This window comes from Glycine soja, chromosome 15 (assembly GCF_004193775.1).
Source record: "Glycine soja cultivar W05 chromosome 15, ASM419377v2, whole genome shotgun sequence".
Classification (NCBI taxonomy): Eukaryota; Viridiplantae; Streptophyta; class Magnoliopsida; order Fabales; family Fabaceae; genus Glycine; species Glycine soja.
The window spans coordinates 6461153-6487806 of NC_041016.1; the positions used below are offsets into that span (position 1 = coordinate 6461153).

Genomic DNA, 26654 nt, shown 5'->3' on the forward strand with positions numbered 1-26654 from the left:
TTAATGAAATTAAAAAAAATTGAAAGCCCAAAATTAATCACACAGTTTAAACTAAAGGGATTAAAATGCTATTAATTCAATAATTTAACATCTCTTCTTCACGAAAAGGTCAATTATAAGTAATAAATTTTACACTGAAGAAACGCAAATCACAGATGAGATTATTTTTGGTGGAAAAAATGATTAATACCAATGTTTCTAAATTTCTTTCAGGCTACATACACTCATATCTGACACATTAATTAAAGTGGAATGCTTCAGTTTTGGAGTTCTTTTGTCTTTTGCTTTATATACATTTGTTTCCAAATATGATACAAATCTGAGCCATCATGGTCACTTCACTATTTTTTAAAAGATTTTCATGGGACACAGTTACTTTTGACCTTAAGCTATGGAAAAACTCAGTGATGGTTTCGACTAAAGTTGGTTCCAGATATATCAGATAAGATTTAGTTCAATTTTGTCTTTGTCAAGTGTGAGTTAAGCATCCTTTATATATCTTTAAGGTGGAAACCGGCACTAGAGATCATAGGCTACAACAATCAAAATACCTTGGATATGCTTCATGAAGCAATTTTATGCTATTGAACTCACCCAACTTAAAGCATGTTTAGTTCAGCGTTTTTCCAGAAAAATTCACGACAGCACAGAAGCAAGATAATTAATGTAGCTTCCATGTCTTTTCAAAATTTTTACGTGAAAAAAGTAGCATGCTTACATTTCAGACGTTGAAACAAAGACACATTTCAAAGTTTAAATCATTGGCTACACCAACCCAAAACTTCCAAAAACAATCCAAATCAGTGTGTGCAAGCAGGCCCAAAACTTCATAATATACTAGATGACCCAAGCCCAACATGTTAATAATTAAGATTGCTTTATCATTAGAACCCGAACAAAAGTTTAAAAACTAACAATAGCAATAACAAAAGCTGTAAAGCCCAAGAAAAAAACAAATTAAAATGCCAGAGATGGAGGAACCATGAATATTCCGAGAAATTTTTTTGTAGCACAAACTCAATACATCACTCTTAAGCACAACCAATGAGAAATTTATAAGTAATTAAATTAAAATTAAAAAATGTCAAATTGTAAGTTTTAAAAAAATAACATTTGAAAAAAGATCCCAATTATTCCTCGTACCTCTCTAACTATTAATCAACATTGTTCCCTTGCTATGCCTCCATTGCCACCGATAATGAACTCCATTTATCTCCCTATTGTGCCCCTCATGAATAGAACCATCAATGTAAATCTTCACATGCAGTTTTTATTATTAAATCATTTTTGCAGGAGAAATTGCATTAGTAAATTGGTAATTTGAGGTGTTGTGTTTGTGTGAAACAAATGCATGCAATGTTAACTTGTGTGATATGTTTCGTATCTTGCAATGATTAGGGTTCGATTGAAAACAAAAGATGGGAAAATGGCTTGTGGTGTGCTATGTGCACTAAGAAATAAAGTTTTATTCTTTTACCATTTGGGACAATTTTAGGATTCTTCCGTGATTTGTTGTAGAAAGAATAAAGAAATAGGTCTAACAATCTCTTCACCCAGACTTGAGAAATGTTGTTCGGCAGCCAAAGATGGAGGAAGATGGTTATAGTAAAAACGTGTTTGGGAGGAATTAGGGTTACTTTCCTCTCTTTTTCTTTTTATCAAATGTTGAATTTTATATTTTATTTTTATTTTACAGGTTGGCATTTTTAAAATTTTAATTTGATTACCTGGAAATTTTCCATTGATTGTGCCTAAGAGTAATTTGTTATGTTTTTGTACATACAAGAATTTGTTGAATATCAATGGATAAAATATATTTTTTGTTTTTGTAAAATTAACAAAGTTCAAATTTCTTTCTTATAATTTTTTTTATCTGTTTTCTATCCTTATAAAATTATAATGTGTAACTTTCTAGAGAAGATAAAGATCATCATGTAGTGATCAATTCTCCATTGTTGCCCCGGATTTAAGTTATGAAATATTAGATTTCATTAGGAATACTAATTCATATTAGATATTAGATAGAAATCCAGGTCATGATACCTAAGAAACAAGACAACATCTCCATAAACAAGCTTATTTTTTTTCCAAATGCATTCCACCCAAATGTTAGCCAATGCCTCCATGTTGTGCCTGCTCACCCAGATGTACTAGTACATTAATGTTATTAGCAAGTGAGATACCCTTTATATACATGATGAAACCTCCATTCTAGGCCATGAAAATCCTTTGCCACAAGCTCCCATGAATGATCTTGACTTTAATCCTAAAAGTAACGGTAGACTATAAATTAAAGATGCTACCAAAATTATATATCCAAAAGACTGCGCCAGAAAAGTTTGAACAACTGAATTTAGCATATCAAAATAGGATCATAAAGCAAATTAGAACAGATAGCAAAACACTTGATCACAATCGCTTTGAGAAGAGAAATCAATGCATCATAATTCATAATTACCAAGGGAGGAAAGCAATCTTCTGCTCCTTGACGAGGCACTAAGAATCCACCATAATTGTTGGCGTCTATATCAGTGAGAGTCTTGCCGAACATATGGGTAGCTGTTGACTTCACCAAAGCTTCAGTTTCCTAATCTTCCCCGTCAGTATCAATTTCAATTTCCCACATCCCACAAGCTTTCCTTCCCTTGCACGCACATCCACACTCACATACACGCATACTTTTGCAAGCACACACATTCATGCCTCTGCACACATGTCACTGCTCGCATCTACATTAATCTATAATGATTCTTAAACATGACATATTAATTGACATACCAAGAACAAAATCAGGTGGATTGAGTATATGTACCAAGGAAAACATATAGAACAATCAACACATTTATAGGGATGGGAGACACATGCAAGGGACTGCACTCACTTAGTTGACAACTTCTTAAGAGGGTTCCTAGACTCTTCGTTCTTCTTTTCTAGTCTTCTCTTCAATTAGTTTCCTTAATCTCTTTCTTCGGTTCCTTCCTTTCCCAAGACGTGCCTTATGAGGTCGTGGGTGTGACTTATAAACTCTAAAACCATCATTGGGCCCTATTAGTATTAGCTCCTTTCTTTAAAATTCCATTTCTCCAAACATAAACCCATTTGTTAAAAAACTAATCGAATCCTTCCTAATTATAAAAACACCTCCTTGAATTACTATTATTTCGATCTTTAGCAGGATGTTACACATAATTTAAATAATTTTATATATAAGCCATTTTACAATATGTGTAAAAAATGAACACAATTGTAAAAATGCCCGCGTAACTGACTAGTTAAATGCATATTTAGGGTTATGATTGCAATGTATCCTATGTTTGATAAAGAAGAAAGAAAATGAAAGAAAAAAGAAAATTTTGAAATTTAAGTCTGAGGACAAGTGAAAGGAAATAAAAATTTAATTTTTTGTTTCTTCAGGTCAACTTTACTTCAGATTTTTCTTATATTTTCTCTTCACCAGTCAGATGTAATTGTTCTTGTATGATCAATGTTGCTTCATAATCCAGTTCTGATATCTGGTAATTAGTTGATATTGTTTGTTTGATACAATATATCTCATATGTTGTTGGACAGGCAACAAAAACGGAGGCAGAGGAGAAATGATCTAGTGAAAGACGGTTGGAGAGAAGATCGTGACCCATTCATTGTGGTCTGCAATAAATATTTTTTTTATTCCCTTATCCTATGCATTTGAAATGCAATTGGATATTTTTTATTGAAAAAATTTCGAACTTGTACGATATGTTCTTTTTGACACATTATTACAATAATACTAACCACGAATTAGAAAAATAGAAATTCATTCTTTGAAACAAAAAAACAATTTTATTTTTGTATATAGGATCGTGAATAAGATATGATACAGGAAAGAAAATAAAAAACAATGGCTAAAGAAACTCAATCTCAAAAGTGTTTTATATGAACAAGTGTTCTGGTCTGCTAATGCAAGGACTAGCTAATGGTGTTTGCTCATACACTCAGGGCACCTGGGATTTCTATAAATGCTTCGGCCATAACTCCTAATGCCAGCCTTCTGAGCTTCAAGAATCATCTTCTTTACTCTGACTTCAAACCTGTTCCATCTTATGGTGTCATTCTCCCTCAAAATTGCGGCTAGCCTTGTCTTGTTTGGCCGCAATGTAGGAGCGTGATGGCCACCATAGTAGGTTCTGAATCCAGATACCAATGATGAAAGTTGGCTACCAGAGTCAGTCATAGCAAATACATCAGCACTTGCACATGTAATGAAATCCAAAGCAGCCAACTGCATTGACATCAAGTTAACATTATAGTTGACATTAACAATATTGTCACAGATAAAAATCTTCGTTAATGAATTTCCCCTAGTTATAAACCAAGTAAAGTGCCTATTTGATTCTGAACCTTAACATGTACTTGGGTACACTTCAATAAAATCTAGCAATGTATTGTCAAGAACATGACTCAACATTGAACATTGGGATAATGACTTAACCTGAATGAGAATTTTTTAAAACACGGTAGAATGAAAATGATAATAGATATAATACCAAATTACCTGAGAAGAAAAATTCCTGAAAGGTTCCAGTTCATTGTATGTAAGCAGGGTTTCCTTTGTGATCACATTGGGATAGAGGCTGGTAAAGGGTTCCATTCTTGAGTTTCCCCCATAAATATGAGAACCAGCCAAGTAAATGTAAGTTTCCCGTTTAAAACCAAGACCTGCTAGAACAAGTGCTGCTTCTTCTGGTGTCAACGGACATCTTCCTAATTTTCTCAAATGCTTTGGAGAAATAGAGCTATAAGCATCAATATTACGCGCAAAAAATATTATATTAGAAGACTACAAGGATATGTAGCAATCAAAAAACCTTGTTGAAAAGCATATAGTAGAAACATGCATACGTTGAATTCTTCTTCAAGCGCTCAAGAAACAGAGGAAAATGGCGTTCTCTATAAGCTTGTAGTTCCTTTCTCTCCTCTTCTCCACCTCCAAATTCACATAAGGAATAGGCCACCATATCTATTTCAAACCTCAAGTGCAAAGCAAGATATTTTTCTGAGCCCCTTTTAGCTTCATGATATTCATTGTTGTGGATGAACTTCCCCAGCAATTGAGTGTCTAACATGCTGTGTCGAGCACCATATTTTCTAATCCTTTGGATCAATAACGAGCCAATTTGTTGAATTTTTGGCACGAACTTCAAAGCATGGAAATTACATTTGCATCTTAACCTCTGCAAATGCAATTATTTCAAACATATATAAATGCCTTGAACCTTTTAGAACATTTAAGTTAACTACTATAATATGAATAAATGAAGAGTGAAGATCTGATGCAAACAACACCAAGTGTTCTGATCTGATTACGGCATAGTGAAAATGAAGAATATCTGTCCAAATGGTAGTGTTTGGTGGAAAATGATTTGTGAAGTACATAGAACAAAATTAATCAGATCATATAAAACGGATAGCAAATCTTAGTGACTAGGTGGTTAAGGAAAGAACAGAAGAATATATGTTACCGTTGTTGCTTTATTGAAGCTTCTGTTAACATTAAGTACATGTGTGAAAAGATGGTGTTGTGCACAAGCAGTAGTCGCCAAGTGGGAAATCTTTAAAATGTTTGGACCAAATATCCAAAAGAAATTCTCACAAGGATTTTCATTAATCATTATCCATGATTATGAAATTCCATAAGGGACAACTTTAACCTCAATTTCCTTTAAATTAAACTAAGGCCTTAAAAGGTAACAGTTAGATATTTGATCTTAACGAAATGATGCATATTTCTGGTTGTTTGGCTAAACAGCTTAATTAAGTGCTTATTAAATAAGTGTTTATCATATCAGTAATTATGCATAAGGTTTTTCTATAAATGAAGTGGAAATAAAGTTAAATTATTTTCATATAAGTTGTAAATTGTTTTCATAAGTTATTCTGGAGAGTTTATTGAAATAAGCTAAAACCAGCTTAAGAATATATCATAAACTATAAGTGTTTATGTCGTAAGATAAGTTCAAATAAACTATTAAGTATGTGGTAAACCAATAACCGTCCTATTAACAGCTGAATATTGCATATAAGGCAAACTTCTGATAATGTAGCAACCTATTGAAAACTAGACAACCAAGGTAAGTAGGTAAATGTATAACCTGAATATCAGAAGGCATTGGATCAAAACCAAGTCGATTTCCGTATCCCAGGAAGTGAACAACTCCATTTTTCAAAAGAAGAGGAAGCACAACTTTAATATAGTTAGCAGGTGTGGCCTCCTTGCCAAGATCTGCATCTGTAATCTAAAATGCAAGGTGTTTATTGAAGTTGTTATAACAAGTACAATCGGTCTTCTCAAGTACATCTGATAAAAGATTACAAACCTGGCTACCAATCGCTTCTACATCCAGAGATTTCATATGAGGTGGAAGTTCCTTCTCAAGCTTGATGTCATCCTTCAAGATATTCATGAAATACTCCTCCTGGTATATGTCACCAAACTGGCTGCATTTTTAGTTAAATATTTAATAAATTGTTAAGTCATTCAATTGAAATTGCAATCTGGCAATGAAGGTGTATGTCACCAAATCGTACTACAACTTGAGATTTTGATAATTAAGGTAACTATTGAACTATTCAAATCACATTAGGCAATTGGTTATTTAGTATTATTTCAGGATTCACATCCAGATCAACACGAGTGAACAAATGAAAAATTTTACTGTATAAAAAGAAGTAAAACAAGACCTGTATAAGTGAAAAGTTCAGTTATTACTTTAGTACTGATCATTTCATACCTTGGATCCTTCCACACGTTGCTGTAAAGAAATTTTGGAATAACTAGGGTTGCATTAAGGAGAGATGCCACAGCAACAGCATTGCAAGTCTGTAATCACTACAGTAGTCTCATTACTTCCATTATTGGAGATACCATACAAAAAGAAAGGATAAAAGATCATATATTATTATATGTATAAGAATCAACTACGTGCTTGATATCCATTATCTAAAATGACAGCAACATCATTATATCAGTCGGAGACTTAATTTGTTGTTTAAGAGCAACCCCTCCTTTTCTATTCCACGATTATGGATTATTGTATTTGTATTCTTCTAGTAATGTGCAATGTTGATATTTGAATGTCGGAAATGATATGAATTAACTGCCTCTACTTACAGCAACTCGTTGTTGATTAAGACCTCCATTTGCACTGACTAAGATGTAGCCATTATTTTGTACAGGCTTCCCTGTCACAGATTATAAACTGGTTACAGAGTAGTATACTAGGAAAATAATTTTTTATAATAAATTGCTGATATAATAGTATAAGGAATAAATTCATATTAAATGTTTTGCATGTTTTATAACACCAACCAATGCATAGGTAAAAGTCACATACTGGGATTGGTTTGAACTTTTCTTTCTGCACAAGGTTTCCATAAAGATGCCTGCCGAAATGGTTCCACCCATAAATTGGATGACTCTTGCTTGAACTCCTTCTGTAGTAACAAAAGCTCAGAATATTAGACACAGATGAACTTCAAATATAATACAGTATCTAACATACTAAATATTTTTTTGTCTAAAAACCTATTAATCTGTAAATTTGATAACCTCTGCAAGAGCACTGGAAGCCAAGTTTAGAAGCCGTTCATACATATATACTGGCGATTGTTTGCTGTAGATGTAGGAATCTCTACCCTTTTCATTGAAATATACGTTAGTTATCTTATGCCAATCAGCAAATATCAACGCAAAATATCATAAATTTTAAGTACAAGTTAAATTGAATTCTACTGATTTGAGACGTGCACCCCAAATATTCAGATACATCACATCCAAAATATTGATACATAGTCTGTAACTTCCACTAGCAGAAATCAAAAGTGTACATTCATCATGGCTAGAAACTGAATCACAATTGACATCAAAGTACGTCTAGATTTAATCGATAAGTATACCGAGAAAAGGACTAGCCTTTGTGATAATAAAGATTAAATACTAATTCACTATTAATAGCTACATCTTGACATGAATATGATAAACTTTTTCATAAGCATTTGTAGAAGAGGAAAATAAGAAAGAAAAATGAAATAAATTTCTCCATAAGATAAAATTGGTTTATGCATAAGCTAATTTGTGGAAACTCTTTCATTTTAGCTTCTCCAAAATCTTATTAACTTATATATAAGCTAATTATTATAGCTTATGAAAAAACTTATTTCATTTTTCCTTCATATTTCTTGTTTTGTAAGTACTTTCATAGAAGTTTAATATAATCTCTAAAATGATTTGCAGATAAGAATTCAAGGAGGGTACTATCAGGCAAGAGATGATGTACTTGTACCTGAAACACACTTGAACTATTTGAGGCTGCACTGGGTTGAAGATTTGTAAACTCAAAATAAGAGATGACAAGAGAGTCAAGAAGGAACAGGCAACCCAACAATCCAAACATGACAACAATGGCCCTGATGTGCTTTTTCCCTACATTGAGCCCCCTACAATAACTGCATTTTGAAGAATCACTTTTCAGCCCATGAAGCAACAAAGTTTTGGAATGCCAACCCTGAAACTCTGGACGCAGACTTTTATGTGACCCTTGTTTCCCCATTACACTACTACCTATTATCAACTTAAAGTAGCTAAAACTTATGAGTTTAACTATTCACAAGGGCCTCATGCATCTCTTTTTCCCATATAAAGATGAATAATATATGGCCAATGGACAATGATGAATAGCTGAAATGAAAGATAGAAAATGGTCACTAAAATAATAACAAGGAACTCTAAGAAGCCTGAAAAAGTCTATGTTTCTGGTGTATTGCTGACTCTCATGGCTTCGAAAACTGAACCACGTATTCAAGTTTGGTGGCAATAAGAAATTAGGCAAAAGAGTGGAGCTTTCTGGTATGGAAGAATTAGGTGATGGAGATATGCTGCTGAGAAAGTAGTAGATGAATGAGTGAAATCCAAGCAAAAGATGTAAACTCAACTATGCATGAGTCATTGAGAACTTACCTTATGGAATAAGAATGAGCATATATTTATGTGGAACAACAACTTCCCACCAAACACAACACTGACAACAGGTGTTGGGGTACAGTTTCAGCTTCCAGACTTTCCAATTCCATCTTTGTCAAACAAAGGAGTGAAAGCACCAACAACCTTTTTTTTTTCATTTCTATTCAGAATTGAGTTTTGTTCCAACAAACATGGCTTGTTTACATTACTTGTATGGTTTGGCGGGTCTTTACCCAATCCATGTTCCATTGAAAGCCATAACACTTGATCCTGAATCATTTAATTTGTTTTTATCAAGAGTTTGGTCTTCCAATCTCTAGCCTTTTTTAATCTATTCTAATTATTTGAACAAAGCAGACAAATTTTGAATTACTTTAAATTTTGTAAATAACTTTTTTTAGTTAAGAGAGAAACTCTTAACTTGTGTGACAAGTGGCAACACACTTTATTAAATTAAAAATAAATATATTCTTTTTTTGAAGTGAAAAATAAACCATTCTTATTTCTTTATTTTCAAAAATAAATCACATTATTTAGCAGTAAGTTTGATCTTAGCTCCGTCAAAAAAAGTTTGAACGTAGCATTTTATTTAAAATGTCATTTGTCAATTTTTAAAAATACCTATGATTTAAACTTTCGAATTTTATTTTAATTTGGCATCTCCATAATTAACTTTTCTTAACATTTATTTCAAATTCTCTTAAAAAACATTCATTTCAAATTAATTAGAGTAGTTTGGATGATAAAATGATTTTTTTTTCTTATTGAAAAGTTTAAATGAGTTGAATCTCAAAACTTTAACGGGATGAACAAGTCTCAAGGTTCAAATAATACTTATTATGGGTGACAAAATGGGCAGAGCGGCCTAATCCGAGTTGGTCCATCGGGTCAAGTAAGAGAAATGAATTTGATTAGACTAGCTCATATTCTATATGGATTTCAACTTTTTAAGTTCAACTAGGTTTGATAGTCCATCGAGCCGATCCATATTAGTATTTTTTTTCCTTATTATTTTGTCTAAATTTTTACAAATTTAAAGAAAAAATATTTTTTTAAAAAAATATAAGGCCAAAATAGGCTCAATTGAATTCATGCCTATATTTCTTGAGTCTAGTTTAATCGGATTTTCTCCGCCCAGCTCGTCTCGATCTATTTTGCTAGCTCTAGTGCTTTTAAAAGTAAGATTAATATGAACAATAAAGTTTTCACTCCAACAATTTAATACAATTGCGTACCTACGACTTGAACATGAGACAATTTATACACGTGTTTGGGGGTAATTGTTTTGCACTTTGTTAATAATAAAAAAATAAACAAAAGCTTTTTTTTAGGAAAAATAAAGGCTTCTTAATTTGTTGAAGGTTAAGTGATACATGCGTGGATAGAAAATAGTTAGATTAGATCTTAGATGTGGAAAGGTTCTAAGGTCAAATATGCATAACCCTTCACGTCAAAAATATTGCATAACCCTTTTTGTTGTTTTTTTTTTCTCAAAAAAATTGCATTAACATAAGTTATTGCTTTCGGCCTAGGCCCCTCCTTAGTAAAAAAAAAAACAACAAAAAGTTATTGCATTAAAGGGGAATTTCCTCCCACCGTGTAATGTTTGAATTGCAATGGTACTAGTACTCTTACTATATTCCGGTGTATAATTAAATATTTGTTGGCTATTAAATTTTCACAATTAGTAATTTATTAATTATTATTAACAAATAAATAAATAGTTAACGACTTGTAAAAAAAGGATAAGTTCCAAAATAATTTTGCTATGTGTTTGGATAGTTTTTTTTTAAAGAGGCATTTCATTTATTAAAAGGAGTTAAAATGACTTTGTTTAATGATTTGCTGATATATTAAACAAAAAAATCTAAATATTTTAGTGTTTTGTAGATTAAATAAATTACCTTATCTATACTATAGCAATGCTAGTAACATAGTCTTTAATATACTCTTCATAACACATATTTTATTATTAATTAAAATTTATTAAAAATAATAAAATCATGAGAGGAAATCATTAAATATGATGTAGGACCCATAATTTTTTTTATACCAACATTTGGTTGATATGAATAGAATCTTTTTAAATAATTAAGGTTTCGATTTTTTATTGATTGATAAAATATGATTGAGAACAGAGATTTCATTAAAAATAATTAATCATTATTTAGTTTTTTCAACGAATATTAATTATGATACGATAACAAAAAAAAATTGTTATCCAGTACTCTTGTTATGGATAATGTAATTTTATGCATTCCCAAAAAAAAATATTTTTTTAATTCCCAATAAATTTTTTTTAATTCCTAAACAAAAGTCTTGAAGGCTGGTTAGCATTTGTCCCAAAAAAAATACCTCATTTATAAAGTTAATTTCTTGGAGTGTAAAAGTGTCCGCTGTGCTCTGACAATCTTCATCTCAACATTGTTGCAGTGATTAATACTTGATTCATGGATTTTGGGTGTGTTTGTTTCCTGTTGCCACCATGATTAATAAAGGTCTTTCACTTTCTAAGACAAAAACGTAGAAGGAAAAGATACAATGAATAAATTGGGTTTTGTTGAATTTAAGTGAAAAAGAAACACACACTTCCATGTTAAGAATATTAAAACCTCAATTAAAAGAAAAAGAGAGAACTTGCAACGAGCAATGACCATTAAGGAACCTTCTATAATAGAACTCCCCTAATACCCCCTTAGTCTGTCAAAGTCCTTTCACTTCTTTGGTGTGACAATAGTCCTTTTGGGCCTAGACTCTTTCCGTTAACAACTAGATCCTTGACTTCATTAGTTTGCTCCTCATCATATCAATATTCCCCATCAACACTAACCTTGTCCTCCAGGTTATAAACACCCTTTATTGTGTCCCAATCAGGGGAGAGACCCTCCTCCCATTGCACTAACACTTGACGTTTACTAGAACCCTTTCCCATGAAATTTAAATTGTAATATTTTTTTAAATATGAAAAGAAATTTGTAACACCAAAAAGACTCACATAATATTGTCTAATTCGATGACAATATATGAAGTATTCGATGACAATATATTTATCATATTTTTATATACTTTTTTTTATTATGTTATTTTTTTAACTTGAATCTCAAGATCTTTTAGTCGAGTTTGGGTAGTTTATGTTGAAGTTTGAGCAGTTATGAGTGAATTTTGGGACAACATTCATCATTTGTATTAACACATTTTTAAGATTTTAAGAACTTAATTTATGATTCTTCAAATTAATTTCGAGGTTGTGGTTCTTGCTTTCATAGGAAATATTTAATTTCTTAATATAACATTTCTAAATATCTTAAAATATATAAAAAATAATAATAAAATATAACTAAAATACTATGTATTACCCAAAAAAAAAAATAGTGTGAAAACTGAAAAAATGATCATGCTAATGTTTAAAACTGGACCTAACCATCATTATATGGAATAATCATTTTGGGCTCTCAACTCATTACAATTAAGGGGACGTTTAGTAGAAGAGAAAAAATTTAGATCCGAAAAATATGATTTTTGAGAAAATCAATTCTTAGGAATTATGATTTATGAGAATGTGTAAGTTAGGTTTGATTAGTCTTAACATGTTTTCTGATAATTAAATATTCATGTAAGATACGTAATTAAAATTATTCATCTACTCAATAAAATTATAATTCTATCCTCCTTCTTGTGAATTTTATGCGGAAAAGTGAATTAAAATTAATTCATGAGAAACATAATTAACATTCATGATGCCTGAAAAGGTAAAAAATATTATCTACCAAACATCCCTTAAGAGGCATTTTGCCGACGTTAAAATGATAAAGTTAAAAAGGAGGAAGCTCCAACAAAGCATCATTATTATTCCTTTCCGTGCTCTCATATTTATTTATTAATTTCATCTATATTATTATTAGGGTCTTGTTAATCAATATTCTTAAGATATTGGTGGATAAACTACAAGATAAAAATATTTATTATGTAAATAGTATAAGAGTGTAAAAAATGCATCTTTCTCCCTTTTAATATAAACAATTCTACTTAAAGTTTGTTAACCAATATACTTATAACACCAATTAGCATTTACCTAATTGTTAATATTATTTTGTTAAGCACACCTAATGATTGTGATTAATAGCAAGGTCTTTCTAATCTGCAAAGTTAGTCAAGAAAAGTGGGAAAAATCCAAAAGAAAAACAAATAAATAGAAAATAAAATAAAAAAAGACAGGAAAGAAAGGAGTGGAGAAAGGAGAGCTGTCATCACATGGACTTGTCTTTCTCTTACTCTGACGGGGTCCTTCCTTTTCTTCTTCTCCTTCATATTTTCTCTCTCACCATTCTCTTCTTCTTCTCCCTTTCTTAGATTCTCCCTCTTTTCTCTCTGCCCTCCGCCATGACTGAGGATAAGGTACTTTTCATGCAAAAAATATAATCCTTTTAGCCTTGTTGTTATGCTGATTGTTTGCTGGGTGAGAAAGTTGAGTGACCCAAAAATGGGAGAGTTGAAAATGTATTTGGGGGTTTTGTTGTTGTTATGAGGATGAAACTAGAATTATGTGGGATGTGTAATTTTTGTTTCTCTATTTCTTATTTCTTTTTTTTTGTTTGTTTCCATTCTCAGTTGACAAAGGGGATGTTAGGGTTTCTTATTGGGGAAATTCGTTTTTTTTTTTTGGCTAAAAATTTGGTCTTTGAGCTTAACGTAAAATACCCTTTTAGCTCATCTACGTGTTGATCTATGGTTTTCTATGAAGTTTCATTTTTTTTTCTTCCTTTCCTTCCCTTTTATATTTCTGGTATAGAGGTTCTGAACTGGGTTTTGTGCCGAGTTGAAGATTTATTCGTTGCTGACACTTGTATCATAAATCTTGTGGTCCTATGCTGATGTTGGACTCTCAACGATTCGTTTTTTGTTTGTCATGAACTTGTGATTATTTGCTAGTTATTCACCAGATTCTTTTATTCTGATTCGGATAACAGTATTTTTATCCAGTTTTTTGTAGTCTTCTGCTGGCTGTTTCTTTGCTTTAATTTATGTTAGCAACATAACACGTTGTGTTCCGATCAGTTCTTACTTTCAACATTTTCAATTGAAGTTTGTACTCTGAACATAGTGCTGCTATAGTTAATGGTTCCTTGTCTTTAATTTTTTTAGCCGCTTATTTCCACCACTGGATTTCCCTAATATCTTCTTTAAGTTGCATGGCTAATTTTTTCCGTGTTATGTCTAAAACTTAACTTTCGAGTTATTAAATATGCTGTTGAAATGTGATATCTTTACCTAGTGTTTTTGATATATCTGCCAATTGGTTAAATGTATTCTTCCAACGTTTACTTCTGAAACCATTGTCGGAGAAAGTTAAAATTCTAAGATTTCTTATACCTTGTTGGAAACTTGACGATTTTATCAGGAGATGTCTTCCTCTGTCACCAATGGCGATGATTCCCTCACTGGTCACATCATATCTACAACTATTGGAGGCAAAAATGGGGAACCCAAACAGGTATTATATTTGTAAATTCCATTCTGCCAATAATACTGCTCTTGAATTATTTGCTGGGTTGTTAAAAAGGCCATATGACATTTATCCTGGCAAGTTTAATGTCTTGTACAATCATTCTTGTAGACTATTAGTTACATGGCAGAACGGGTTGTAGGAACTGGATCATTTGGAATTGTTTTCCAGGTATGGTGATAACCAACTACTAGATTCTTTACTCTTGCTGTCACTACCACATGCTGATAATTTGTTTTCTCTCTTAGGCAAAATGCTTGGAAACTGGGGAAGCAGTGGCTATTAAAAAGGTTTTACAGGACAGAAGATACAAGAATCGCGAACTACAGTTAATGCGTGTTTTGGATCATCCAAATGTGATCTCTTTGAAGCATTGTTTCTTTTCAACTACAAGTACAGATGAGCTTTTTCTTAATTTGGTGATGGAATATGTTCCAGAGTCTATGTATAGAGTCATTAAGCACTATACCAATGCTAATCAAAGAATGCCAATCATCTATGTAAAACTTTATATGTACCAGGTATGTGTCATACTTTCTGGTATTCATAAATATCTCTGATATGTTTGATCGATGCCTGATAAAAGTTAGTGGCATGCATGCAGATTTTCAGGGGGCTGGCTTATATACACACTGTGCCCAAAGTTTGCCACAGAGACTTGAAGCCTCAAAATATATTGGTTTGTTTATATGTTTATATATAGTCAGATTCATTCTTAAAAAAGTACTCGATAATCAATATGTTTGACTTTGATGTCATTCTGTGTACATTCCAGGTGGATCCTCTTACACACCAAGTGAAGCTATGTGATTTTGGAAGTGCAAAAGTTCTAGTAGGTCTTATTTTGCTTTGGTATGCTTAGTTTTATGTCCATCTTTTTTCACACACCATTGTCTTTTGTATCGACAAAGTATTAACTTAGAATGTCAACCAATAACCTATCAATGACCATAAAGTTTTGACAGTTTAGATGAAGCAGGTCTAATTTTTACTTTGTTTTGGTTTTTCAGTTTCTTGTGTCGATGTCTTGTTCTGCTCAACAGCAAGCTGTGGAGCTCTCTGTTTTTTCCTTTTTTTCAAGATTTCTATCATACCAGTGTGTGTGTGTGTGTGTATACATATATTGCAATTTTTGTTTTTTTGGAGGTTTTTATCATGTTCTGCATGCATCCAACTTGTGTTTTAGTGTGGGGGTGTGGGACTACTACTCATCTTACAATATCCAATAAATTGATTTCACTTTGTGCCCCTCCCTCTTTTCCGGCAGAATGTTTCTTGTTCTAACAACCTTCAAATTTTGTCTCATCAGGTAAAAGGTGAAGCTAATATATCATACATATGTTCACGATTCTATCGTGCTCCAGAACTTATATTTGGTGCCACAGAGTATACAAGTTCAATTGATATTTGGTCAGCTGGCTGTGTCCTTGCTGAGCTTCTTTTGGGCCAGGTTTGTGTCATTGATTTGTTTTCATTAATTATTATTATTACTATGTACTATTATATGAATCTACTGCAAAATGAAGTAAATGTTCTCTTAATTATTTTCCACCCATGTGTTATCTGAAATAATTTAAACTTTTGCAGCCATTATTCCCTGGCGAAAATGCAGTAGACCAGCTCGTACATATTATAAAGGTGCAATTGGTGTTAACATGTATTTTATGTTCTTTTGTCATGCCATCCTTGTCATTATAAGTCACTTTATAAAATTTTGTATTGCAGGTGCTTGGCACACCCACTCGAGAGGAAGTACGCTGTATGAATCCCAATTACAATGACTTTAGGTTTCCACAGATAAAAGCACACCCATGGCACAAGGTCTAAAATTTTATCTACTTTCAGACAATTGGTTTTTCAGATGATTAAAATGTAATTAGCATGTAAACATTCCTGGACATTCTAACACTTCGAAATTGTGTAGATATTCCACAAAAAGATGCCTCCAGAAGCAATTGATCTTGCATCCCGGCTTTTGCAATACTCCCCAAGTCTCCGATGCACTGCGGTTAGTGTTTTTTTTTTTTTTTCCACTTTCTGTATTCCAACTAATTTAGTATCAGTATTTTCATACCCTATAATTCTCCTGAATTTGATTAATCAATGAATGTTCTATAGAAAAGCTAGCACGGAAATTTGAGAAGAATCTATTTGTGTTATGCAGCTTGAAGCATGTGCACATCCTTTCTTTGATGAACTTCGAGAACCCCATGCTCGCCTGCCAAATGGTCGTCCATTTCCTCCTCTATTTAACTTCAAACAGGAAGTAAGTCCTTAAATTACCTTTCTTCATCATACTTGTGCTCTGGCGGTAAAATATTTGTACAGACCATTTCAAGATTAGGAATAAAATTGATACTGTTTTTAATAAAGGTTTGAATAAGTCTAGAGGCCTGAGAAAGGTCTACAGATCCATTTTCTTAGCTTTATTTCTGTCTGGTTGTTTTTAAGTGTCTGTCTTTGTGTGTTTGTCTATTTGAGTACAGAAAGCAATGCATTGAAAAATATACATGCAGTGCGTTCCTTTTTATGATCTTTATAAACATCCAATCTAAAAATCATAAATGATGGACAACTATATTGTGATTCTCTCTGTTGACAGTTATCTGAAGCATCTCCAGTGCTTGTTAACAAATTGATACCTGACCACGTGAAGCGGCAAATAGGGCTGCAATTTGTTCCTCCAGCAGGATCATGATGATGAGCTTTAGGGGGGCTTTAGTGTATACTAGTTGATAAGTTAAACAAAAGTGACACCGTTATTTTTGTCTAAATTAGCATGTTCTGTGGCCTGACCAGTGTAGTTTCAAGCTGAACCTAGACTGAGACTTGGGGTGCTGGATGCCTGCAGTTGAGATCCATCAGCATATGCATACTTTTTGATTCTCTGTTGCTACTGGTGGATCTTATTTCCTCAGGCTAAATAGCCTTTGTTTATTGTAAACGTCAACATGTCATATAGTAGTAAAGTATATTTGGCCTGAAATGGCAGAACTTAGATTGCTTCTGTGAGGGGAAAACAAAAGCCTTAGATGGAAGGAGGGAAGGAGGGTCCACATGAGTTTTGATGGTGGGGTTGTTGGGTTTGGTTTCCTCTTGTTAATGTAATTGGCGATTTGTAATGTTGTTGACCAGTTCCTTGTGAAATGTAATGTGCTATCCTATCTGTTTTTCTTTAATGCTGCTTTCTAAAGTTTCCACATTTCATTTTTTATTATTTCTTGAATTTCAATTCTTAAGTTTTAGCTATTTTGATGCTAACAGTGCTCATAATTTTTCTTATGTTGATATTATATATATAATTTATTTTAAAAAATGTTGCCTGACATTATATGAACTTTTTCTCTTACAATTTGAGTTTAACTCTAGTCATGTAATCTATGGAGTAACTATGTAGATCCATATGATTTTATTGCGTTCTTTTCAACTTATATAGACTATTTGCTAGCTGAACTGGTAAGGATTTGCACATGAATTTTCTTCAAGTCTTCATTGATGAAAATTCATGGACTAAATACATTTTGTCAATTTAATTTAGTGTTTTTTTATTTTTGTTTTTTTAGTCATCGCAAAATGTCTGTTTTATTTTTCATTGTAAAATGTTAGTGTTTTGAACAGAAAAAAATATTTTGAATAGGGAAAAATATTATTTAAAACGATAAAAAATAAAATATATATATATTGTAAGGATGAAGTTTTTTTTTTTTTTGCAAGTACGAAAGTAAAACGTTAATTTGTGGATGAAAAAATATTTAAGGCAAAATTCCATTGTTGGTAATTGGACGTATCCCCCAAGCATATTTAGGGTGAGAAGTTGTCCGGTATGAAGGGCTTAGAAAATAGGATTTTAAGATATTTTTAAAACAATTATTTGTTCATAATTATGTTGAACTAACGCAATTAACATATTATGTAGAATTTTAAACATTTTATCTAATAATAATAATATTAATAAATTCTATGGCTGATTTTGAGTGAAAACCTAATTGTTAATAAATCTAATAAAACTGTTTTAAATTATCCAGATTATATTTAAAATATACTAATTTAACTTTTTAACGGAATAATAAATTATTGGCTTGTTAAATTCTCTATATAATAATGAAAATAAAAGTTAGTAGAGTATATTAAAAAAAGTTAGAGAGCGAAATCAAAACTAACTTTAAATTTAAAGGACAAAAATACTAATTTGTTAAAAAAAAAGACATTAAATAACTTTTGTATTTTCAATATAATAAATATACTTTTAACAAAAAAAGCTTCTTTTTATGTGCTTATGATAATCATTGACAACTCTTAAAATTATATATGTGCACACAAGTTTAGTTATATTACATTGAATTAATTTTAAAATTCAATTTAAATCTAATAAAATTATTTTTAATTTATATTGTAGAATTTACATTAAATTAAATTAGTTTACAAACATCTCTACTAATTGAGTAATTATTACAAAAAAATTAATAACATTCGAGTACATATTATATCATGTGAGAATTAATAGAAATCATATAATCTAAGATCACTTAATAATTTCTTTTACTGATAAATTCATATATTAATGAATAATTTATGTTTGGAATTTGGATAGCTACTTGAATCGATTTTTTGTTCCAAAATCATGATGAAAAATTTAAAAATGAAAATAATTATTTGTTGTTTTGACTCTTAATGTGAAATTAAAATTAATTCTGAAAAAATTGAACCTAATTCAACACTACATGTGATTTTTAATTGTTCATCTCATCTCCTATATATATAGTTATATAAACAGGGCTACCTATGATCTATCGCATCATATGTGGTATTGAAGAATCTAACAATAGATTTCCGTCACAGCATCATGTGAATTAATTAAACAACTAGGTGGTAATATAGGCATTCCACAATCAAACTATTTGTAGAGCAGTGAGTTCCTTGAGCTCCGAGACATGCAATTTATAAATACCACCCAACTATCAAATCTCGCGCCTCGAGCTTAATCATCAACACTAACGACCACTTCTATCTTCACCGTCCATTCACCATCACGATCCTAAACAAAAAATCCAACCTTTTTAATTTTAACGAACTGAACAGCCAACGCATGGTGTCAGATCATGAAATCCACTTGATTATCCGCACAGGATCATTGCCATGAAGCTAAACACTGTTACCATGCGACAATCACTGTCATGTTACCGAATCTCGACTTGTCTTCCCTGCTCTCACCATCTTCATTCGTTTCAGTTCATTTTGTTATCTATATTTTATATTATTTTTTTTGTGTGTGAAAAAGTTCGCGGTCCTTTTTTCAACTTCGTTTCTCTCGAGGCAGTAAGCACGGGCGAGAGATTTTCCAAAAGTGTTTGCTTGTTTTTTTTTTTATCAGAAGCTCAGAGCCGAATATCCCAGTAGAAAAGTTCCAAACTTTTTTGCTTCCCACTACTTGAATCGGTTTTTTGGATTTCATGGAACATATCAAAGTTGTTGCATGGCTCATTTCACTTTTTCTGTGGAATTGGGTGCTTGTTGTTGATGGCACTGATAACCTTCTCTCTCCAAAGGGTGTCAACTATGAAGGTTTGGTGTTTCTTCCTTTTGCTTGTTTCTCATCTTTTTAGCTCTGTTTCAGTGAGAGATTGTTGTTGTTGTTGGGTTGTTATCAGTGGCTGCTTTGATGTCCATGAAGAGTAAGACGAATGATGAGTTCCATGTCCATGTCATGGATGGTTGGGATATTAATTCGGTTGACCCTTGTACTTGGGACATGGTCGGTTGCTCTGCCGAAGGTTATGTCATGTCCCTGTAAGTCTTTTTGTTGCTAATTTCTATCACTTAAGCTTGCTTCCTTCTTTTTTTGGCTATGAATAATGTAACATGTTTTTACATTTTAGCATTTTTGTGTCTCGGGAAGGCCAGAAGCGTAGTGTTTTTCAATGTGTTTTCCTGATGCCATTAATTCTGATATTTGAAGGGTTATTACTTATTCGTGGCATTTCTTTCTCAAGCTATGAGGATGTTGACAATTGGTGTTAATTTGATGGTGTTGGCAGGGAAATGGCCAGTGTGGGTTTATCTGGAACGATTTCCTCAGGAATTGAAAATTTGAGCCATCTCAAAACATTGTGAGTTGGAACTGGAATGGCCTATACTTGTTTCATTTGAATGTGCACTCTTGTTGTCTAGCTTTTCATTTACATTATTTGCATTATTCAGCTTTTCTTATTATTTGAGTTTTGCCATTGTATTCTTAGGTTATTGCAGAACAATCAGTTATCTGGTCCAATCCCGACCGAGATAGGGAAGTTGTTAGAGCTTCAAACCCTTGACCTTTCTGGTAACCAGCTTGATGGAGAAATTCCTAATTCTTTGGGCTGTTTGACTCATCTTAGTTACTTGTGAGTGTGGTGTGACAAATAGTTCAGCAATGGTGATGTTTTTATTACTTATTTGGCTTATTCAGTAGCCTTTCTCTAACTGTTTACTTCCTAATTTATTCATGCAAGTATTTCAGGCGGCTCAGCAAAAATAAACTATCCGGACAGATTCCTCAGTTTGTTGCTAATCTCACAGGCCTTTCATTCTTGTATGCACTTTTTATCACAGTTTTATTGTATTTTTGCTTAAATCCTTAAAAGTACATTTCATTATTGTACCGTATGTTGTAGGGATTTGTCATTCAATAATCTCAGTGGTCCCACTCCAAAAATTTTAGCAAAGGGTTATAGGTGAGTTTTCAATGGTATATGATATGCCCCTAAGATTTGCTATGTGAATTCTAATATTCTTAATGAACAACATAAAAAGGCTTCTAATTATACGTTCACTGGTTGCTTATAAAACTGCTGCAATGGTTTACTCAAGTAATACAAGGAGCATACAACTAGAGCCCATTTCTTGGAACCCCACAGATGTTAACTGTTTACTAAAAACAAATCTAAAAATTTCAAGTAACTTATGATATATGAAGCAGAAAACTTATGCCATAGCTCTAGATTCTTGAGGAGACTGGTTATTGCCTTGTTAGAAATAAGTATTGGCTTAATTTTTTTTTTTTTTTTTTTTTTTAATATTTAACCTTTTGTTGCATGAGGGCGAGCGGTAAAGTTGTGCCTTGGTGACTTGTTGGTCATGGGTTCGAATCCGGAAACAGCCTCTTTGCTTATGCAAGGGTAAGGCTGCGTACAATATCCCTCCCCCATACCTTCGCATAGCAAAGAGCCTCTGGGCAATGGGGTACGAAGTTTTTTTTTTTTAACCTTTTGTTGCATGCATCAATCTTGTTTCTTCGCTTGACATTTTACTTTCGTGATAGTATTTCAGGAAACAATTTCCTCTGCACCTCTTCCTCACAAATTTGTATGGGCTTTTCAAAACCAGTAAATGGTAGTTTAGATTTAAGCTCTATCTATTAAATTAAAACCCTAGTAATCAGTAGATCGAGGTAAATATAAATGATGATTCCATTGCAGATACAGGGTCATCTCAAACGAGTGGCAGTCATCACCAAAGGGTGCTTGTTGTTGCATTGGTACAGATCACACATTCTCTACACATCTTATGGTACATCCTGATATGAACTTCACTATTTTTTTTCTTCATTATGGAACATACACATATTCCTCACTACTTTTTTCCTCACTCTGGATCATTTGACATTTGAAGTGGAGCAAGATTGTGAATTTGATATTGGCCATTTGAAGAGGTTCTCCTTCTGGGAATTGCAGACCGCTACTGGGAATTTCAATTCAAAAAATATCCTAGGACAAGGTGGATTTGGTGTTGTCTACAAAGGATGCCTTGCAAATAAAATGTTGGTGGCAGTAAAGAGGCTGAAAGATCCCAATTACACTGGAGAAGTTCAGTTTCAAACAGAAGTTGAGATGATTGGCTTGGCTGTGCATCGGAACCTCTTGCGTCTTTATGGATTTTGCATGACACCAGATGAAAGGTTGCTTGTTTATCCTTACATGCCCAATGGCAGTGTTGCTGATCACTTGAGAGGTTTGTTTCATATTATTCATTTTTGTATTTGAGGCTGTGTAAAATATTGTAACTGAGTAGATACATGGAAATTGGAAAAAAGCTGTCTTCAAATCAATGACATGTAGTGATTCCATTATTCTGGATGTCAGTAACTAGTGATTTCTCTGTATTTTGTCTATGCAGTCTATCACTTTCAAGTGGCACATTATCTGTAATAATTATCGAAATGTTTACTGCATTCTATATTAAAAAAAAATTTGTGATTACCACCTTAATTCATGCAGGTTCTTTGTTGAATACATTTTTTCTGGTATTAAATTCCCAAGTCTAGATTTTAATAGATTTTCTCTTCTCCCTTGTTCTCAAGCAGAGACTTGTTGTGAAAAGCCATCGTTGGACTAGAACAGGAGAATGCGTGTTGCATGAACAGTGCAATCCAAAAATAATCCACAGGGATGTTAAGGCTGCAAACATTTTGTTAGATGAAAGTTTTGAAGCTGTGGTGGGGGATTTTGGTCTTGCTAAGCTCTTGGATCAAAGGGATTCACATGTAACTACTGCAGTGCGGGGTACTGTAGGGCACATTGCCCCAGAATATCTCTCAACTGGACAGTCTTCTGAAAAAACAGATGTTTTTGGATTTGGCATATTACTTTTGGAGCTCATAACAGGACACAAAGCACTGGATGCTGGAAATGGTCAGGTCCAAAAGGGAATGATCCTTGATTGGGTGAGTATTTTTTTAAATTGTTTGTAAGCTCACCTTTTTATATAATGTCTTTTCTGCTCCCTTGGTCTTCAGATGATGATAATCTTGACTCAAGACCATTGCCATAAGATTGCATTGAGCCTAGCTTGCTAATAATGTTGCTTTACCTGTTTTACACTTGCTGTGAAATACTGAAGCATTCTGTGTGTCTTGCTCAAAATCTAGTTTCATGAAATTCATGGCTTTTTATTCCAGACTTTGTATTGAACAACTAGCTGAATTCCTGCAGGTTAGAACCTTGTTTGAGGAGAAGCGGCTGGAAGTGCTAGTTGACAGGGATCTTAGGGGATGTTTTGATCCAGTAGGGTTAGAGAAAGCAGTGGAGTTGTCTTTACAATGTACTCAGTCGCATCCCACTTTGCGGCCGAAGATGTCAGAAGCTTTAAAGATTCTAGAAGGTCTGGTAGGGCAGTCAGTGAGGCCAGAGGAGTCACAAGGGGGGACTAACCTATATGATGAAATAACTTGCAGTTTCTCACAAAATTATGGTGATGCTCATGAAGAACCTTCCTTTATTATTGAAGCCATTGAGCTTTCTGGACCTCGGTGACATTAGGTGTAGTCCCTTCCTTTTTGCAAAGTCTACAATGTACATGAGTTTTGCATTTGATCAATATGTATAACACATAGGAATATATTTATTTCCCCTTCCATTCCTTTTATCCTTAGTTAGTTTTGTTCAAAAGTTTAATTTAATTCTAAACGTTTAAATACTTAGGAATATTTTCAGGTAGAGCCTATAATTGTGACGTTTTTCCTTTTTTTCAAATGTTAATTATTTAATTTGTGAATCTAACTTGAGGCTGTGAAGTTGTACATAAAAATTCTTGAAAAGGGTTTGTGCATAAAGGGATGTCTCTGGCATTTTAGTTTTAGGCTGATTGAAAAGAAAAATATGCACAAAGACTAAATGATACATGGGCCTCAATTGGGATTTATTCTCACAATCTTTTGTCTTCGAGGAGACGTAAATCTCACGAGTTAAGGCTCTTGTGCTTATGACAGTTGTTTTAAGTATACCGTATACGCAAATGTAAACCTTTTTATTTAGTACGATAGTTAGAAGTGTTGTGAATGTGTTTATGATATGTTTAGATAATCTACAATGTTAATTTAATATTTAAAGTTAATATAATGTGGATTTGAATACCATAAATGTTGTACCAACTAAAAAAAATGGCATAAATGTTCAAACCTGGCTTTTGGTGCTGTCAAAAGTGTAATCTCTATCAGTAGTAGTGCAGTCCAAATCTGGTAACTTGTACTCTTTCCAAGGGAACTAGGGTTGTTTCCCCTTGACGCAGGACTTCTTCATGGCCTACCATGTCTTGGACTCTGGACCCAAAGGAAAGAAAATAATATAATCAAGATTAAATCACTTAGGTTCACAACAACAACATTTTTTTAATTATTATATTGAAAATGCAATCACTTCAACAAAAAGTTGTTTATAATGGAAGATCAACTTTGGATTCATTACTTGCGTGTTTGGATATGTCTTTGTTACGCATATTTTTTCCTAAAATCATGTCAAATTAACTCATTTACCTGAAAGTTAGAATTTGTCGATTCTAAAAAATGTGGAAAGAGAATATATATGAGAATTGGATAATCATAACCAAACAAACACTACACAAATAATTATAAAACGAGATTACATTACATGTCATAAACACTATCATATCATAAAGATAAAATGCTTTCTTCACTAAAAGAAATATATATATCCTAATAGACAAAAAATGTTTTGTCCTTGTTAGCATGATCGTTATCTAAAAGAAAATTATTTATTAAAATAAACATTGTGGGTTTGTGCCAACAGTTTAATGTTATATACCAATTTCGATATCAACAAAATTGTCTCCTGAAATTGTAAGAAGATACATATAATTAATTTAAATAAATAAATATAAAATTATATATAATTTGAATTTAAGAGGAAGATAGTATTTTTTTTATCATGTTATTGGCATGGAGAGTAAATTTTAAAAATTAAAGAGAATTAATATAAACGTATAAAATGATAAGATTTGAGATTAATATTTCCTTGTTAGTAGTACTTGCATAAGGAATTATCTTAAAATTACTTAAGAAAGATATCCAAAATAGATCCTTATTCTCTATCTCATAACGGAGGTTCTGTGGTTCCATAATTCATTCCGTCGAGAAAGAAATGAAATTTGATTTGTGAGAAGATGTGAATTTATGATTAATGCACAATGGATATATGAGGCTCTAGGCATTGGAGTCAACTAGTAGTCACATGCGATTGTATTGGCTGTGCCCCGCCACTGGTTTCACATCGCATGCCAATTGTTTTAGACCTCACTATTAGCTGCAAACCTCTATGCCCTACCATCACTCATCACCTTATATATGTAGGCCCCCATTTTGATTCTAACTTCAATTTGCTAGGTAATCACATATCCATTTTTTTGGAGCAAATGATAATCCGTGTATTCAGAATACTGATTAAAAAATTAACAGAAGAAAAACATTTATTAAGATATATAAAATTGTATTATTTTTCATTTTTTTTTATGTTTTCTATAATCTTAACAATAAATAGTTTTTTTTTTTAAATTTTTGTGTCAGTATCTTTAGAGAATTGGTTTAGGAATTAAAATGAAAAAAATATTTATTATAAAAATTATAAAAAAACATAAAAAAATCATAAATAACACAATTTCAGGCATCTTATTTTTTTTTCTTTTTAATTCCTTGACTAATACCCTAAAAACACTTGCTATCATTTGTTTTAATTTTTTTAATCAATGTATTAAAGACAACAATTAACAAGACCCTTATTTTAATTACTCAGCCATCTTAATATTTAATTATATATATTATGACATCAACTATCAATGCTACTCGCTTACCCAAAAATATCTTATACATTTTCTACCATCGACGTTTTTGTAGGTTAGAGTTGATAAATCCAATTTAATAGAAAAGCACCAAGAGATTAAAGGGGCAAAATACTCAAAACCATCTTCTCTGCATAGCATTTGCCTTTTCGTTCTTCGAAGGTTTAGTACTGAATTTAAAAGAAACCCCTCTAATTATACTATAGTGAGCTGTATATATCAACAAAAAAATATATGTCTAATGTATTAAATGATTTATAAGTAGAAGTGGATCCCCTTGCGTACATTATATAAATACAACCGGTATTATATCTAGTATTCCCAGTTTTGTCAACTTAAATTGGTACGGTAAGTATTTCTTTATTTTAAAAACAAAGACAATTTTGTTTATTACTCATGCATGGATCCACTTAAGAAAACAAAGAATTTAGGTAGTGCCAAGAAATTTCTGTATTATCAGGTTGATTTTCAAAGGCAGGTTTTTTTTTTTAGAATTTAGTTTTTTAAAAAACATTCTCCACCTAACCACTACTATTATACCACTAATAT

General features: G+C 32.3%; 2 protein-coding genes and 1 pseudogene across 3 annotated transcripts; 2 read left to right on the top strand and 1 right to left on the bottom strand.

Annotated features, from left to right (window-relative positions):
• Nucleotides 1-3805: 3805 nt before the first annotated feature.
• On the bottom strand, nucleotides 3806-8880 carry LOC114388518 (O-fucosyltransferase 8-like). 2 transcript variants are annotated; one of them, XM_028349042.1, is made up of 10 exons: nucleotides 8322-8879; nucleotides 7589-7675; nucleotides 7374-7473; nucleotides 7151-7221; nucleotides 6771-6859; nucleotides 6357-6477; nucleotides 6132-6275; nucleotides 4882-5213; nucleotides 4535-4775; nucleotides 3806-4261 (listed from the first exon to the last, which is right to left on the bottom strand). In XM_028349042.1, exons 1-10 carry the CDS (start codon nucleotides 8586-8588, stop codon nucleotides 3953-3955), a joined length of 1761 nt encoding a protein of 586 aa, XP_028204843.1. In that variant the 5' UTR covers nucleotides 8589-8879; the 3' UTR covers nucleotides 3806-3952. The 2 variants fall into 2 exon arrangements, with proteins under 2 accessions (XP_028204843.1, XP_028204844.1); XM_028349043.1 differs by lacking the exon at nucleotides 7589-7675 and having other exon boundaries at nucleotides 8322-8880.
• Nucleotides 8881-13228: 4348 nt separating this feature from the next.
• Nucleotides 13229-17680, top strand: LOC114388520 (shaggy-related protein kinase eta-like). Its single transcript, XM_028349044.1, has 12 exons — nucleotides 13229-13393; nucleotides 14397-14489; nucleotides 14613-14672; nucleotides 14750-15022; nucleotides 15106-15180; nucleotides 15277-15333; nucleotides 15811-15951; nucleotides 16089-16139; nucleotides 16227-16322; nucleotides 16426-16509; nucleotides 16666-16767; nucleotides 17104-17680. The coding sequence occupies exons 1-12, from the start codon at nucleotides 13379-13381 to the stop codon at nucleotides 17197-17199; spliced, it is 1143 nt and encodes a 380-aa protein (XP_028204845.1). The 5' UTR covers nucleotides 13229-13378; the 3' UTR covers nucleotides 17200-17680.
• A 1771-nt stretch (nucleotides 17681-19451) lies between these two features.
• LOC114388521 lies at nucleotides 19452-23900 on the top strand (annotated as a pseudogene).
• The last annotated feature ends 2754 nt before the right edge of the window (nucleotides 23901-26654 follow it).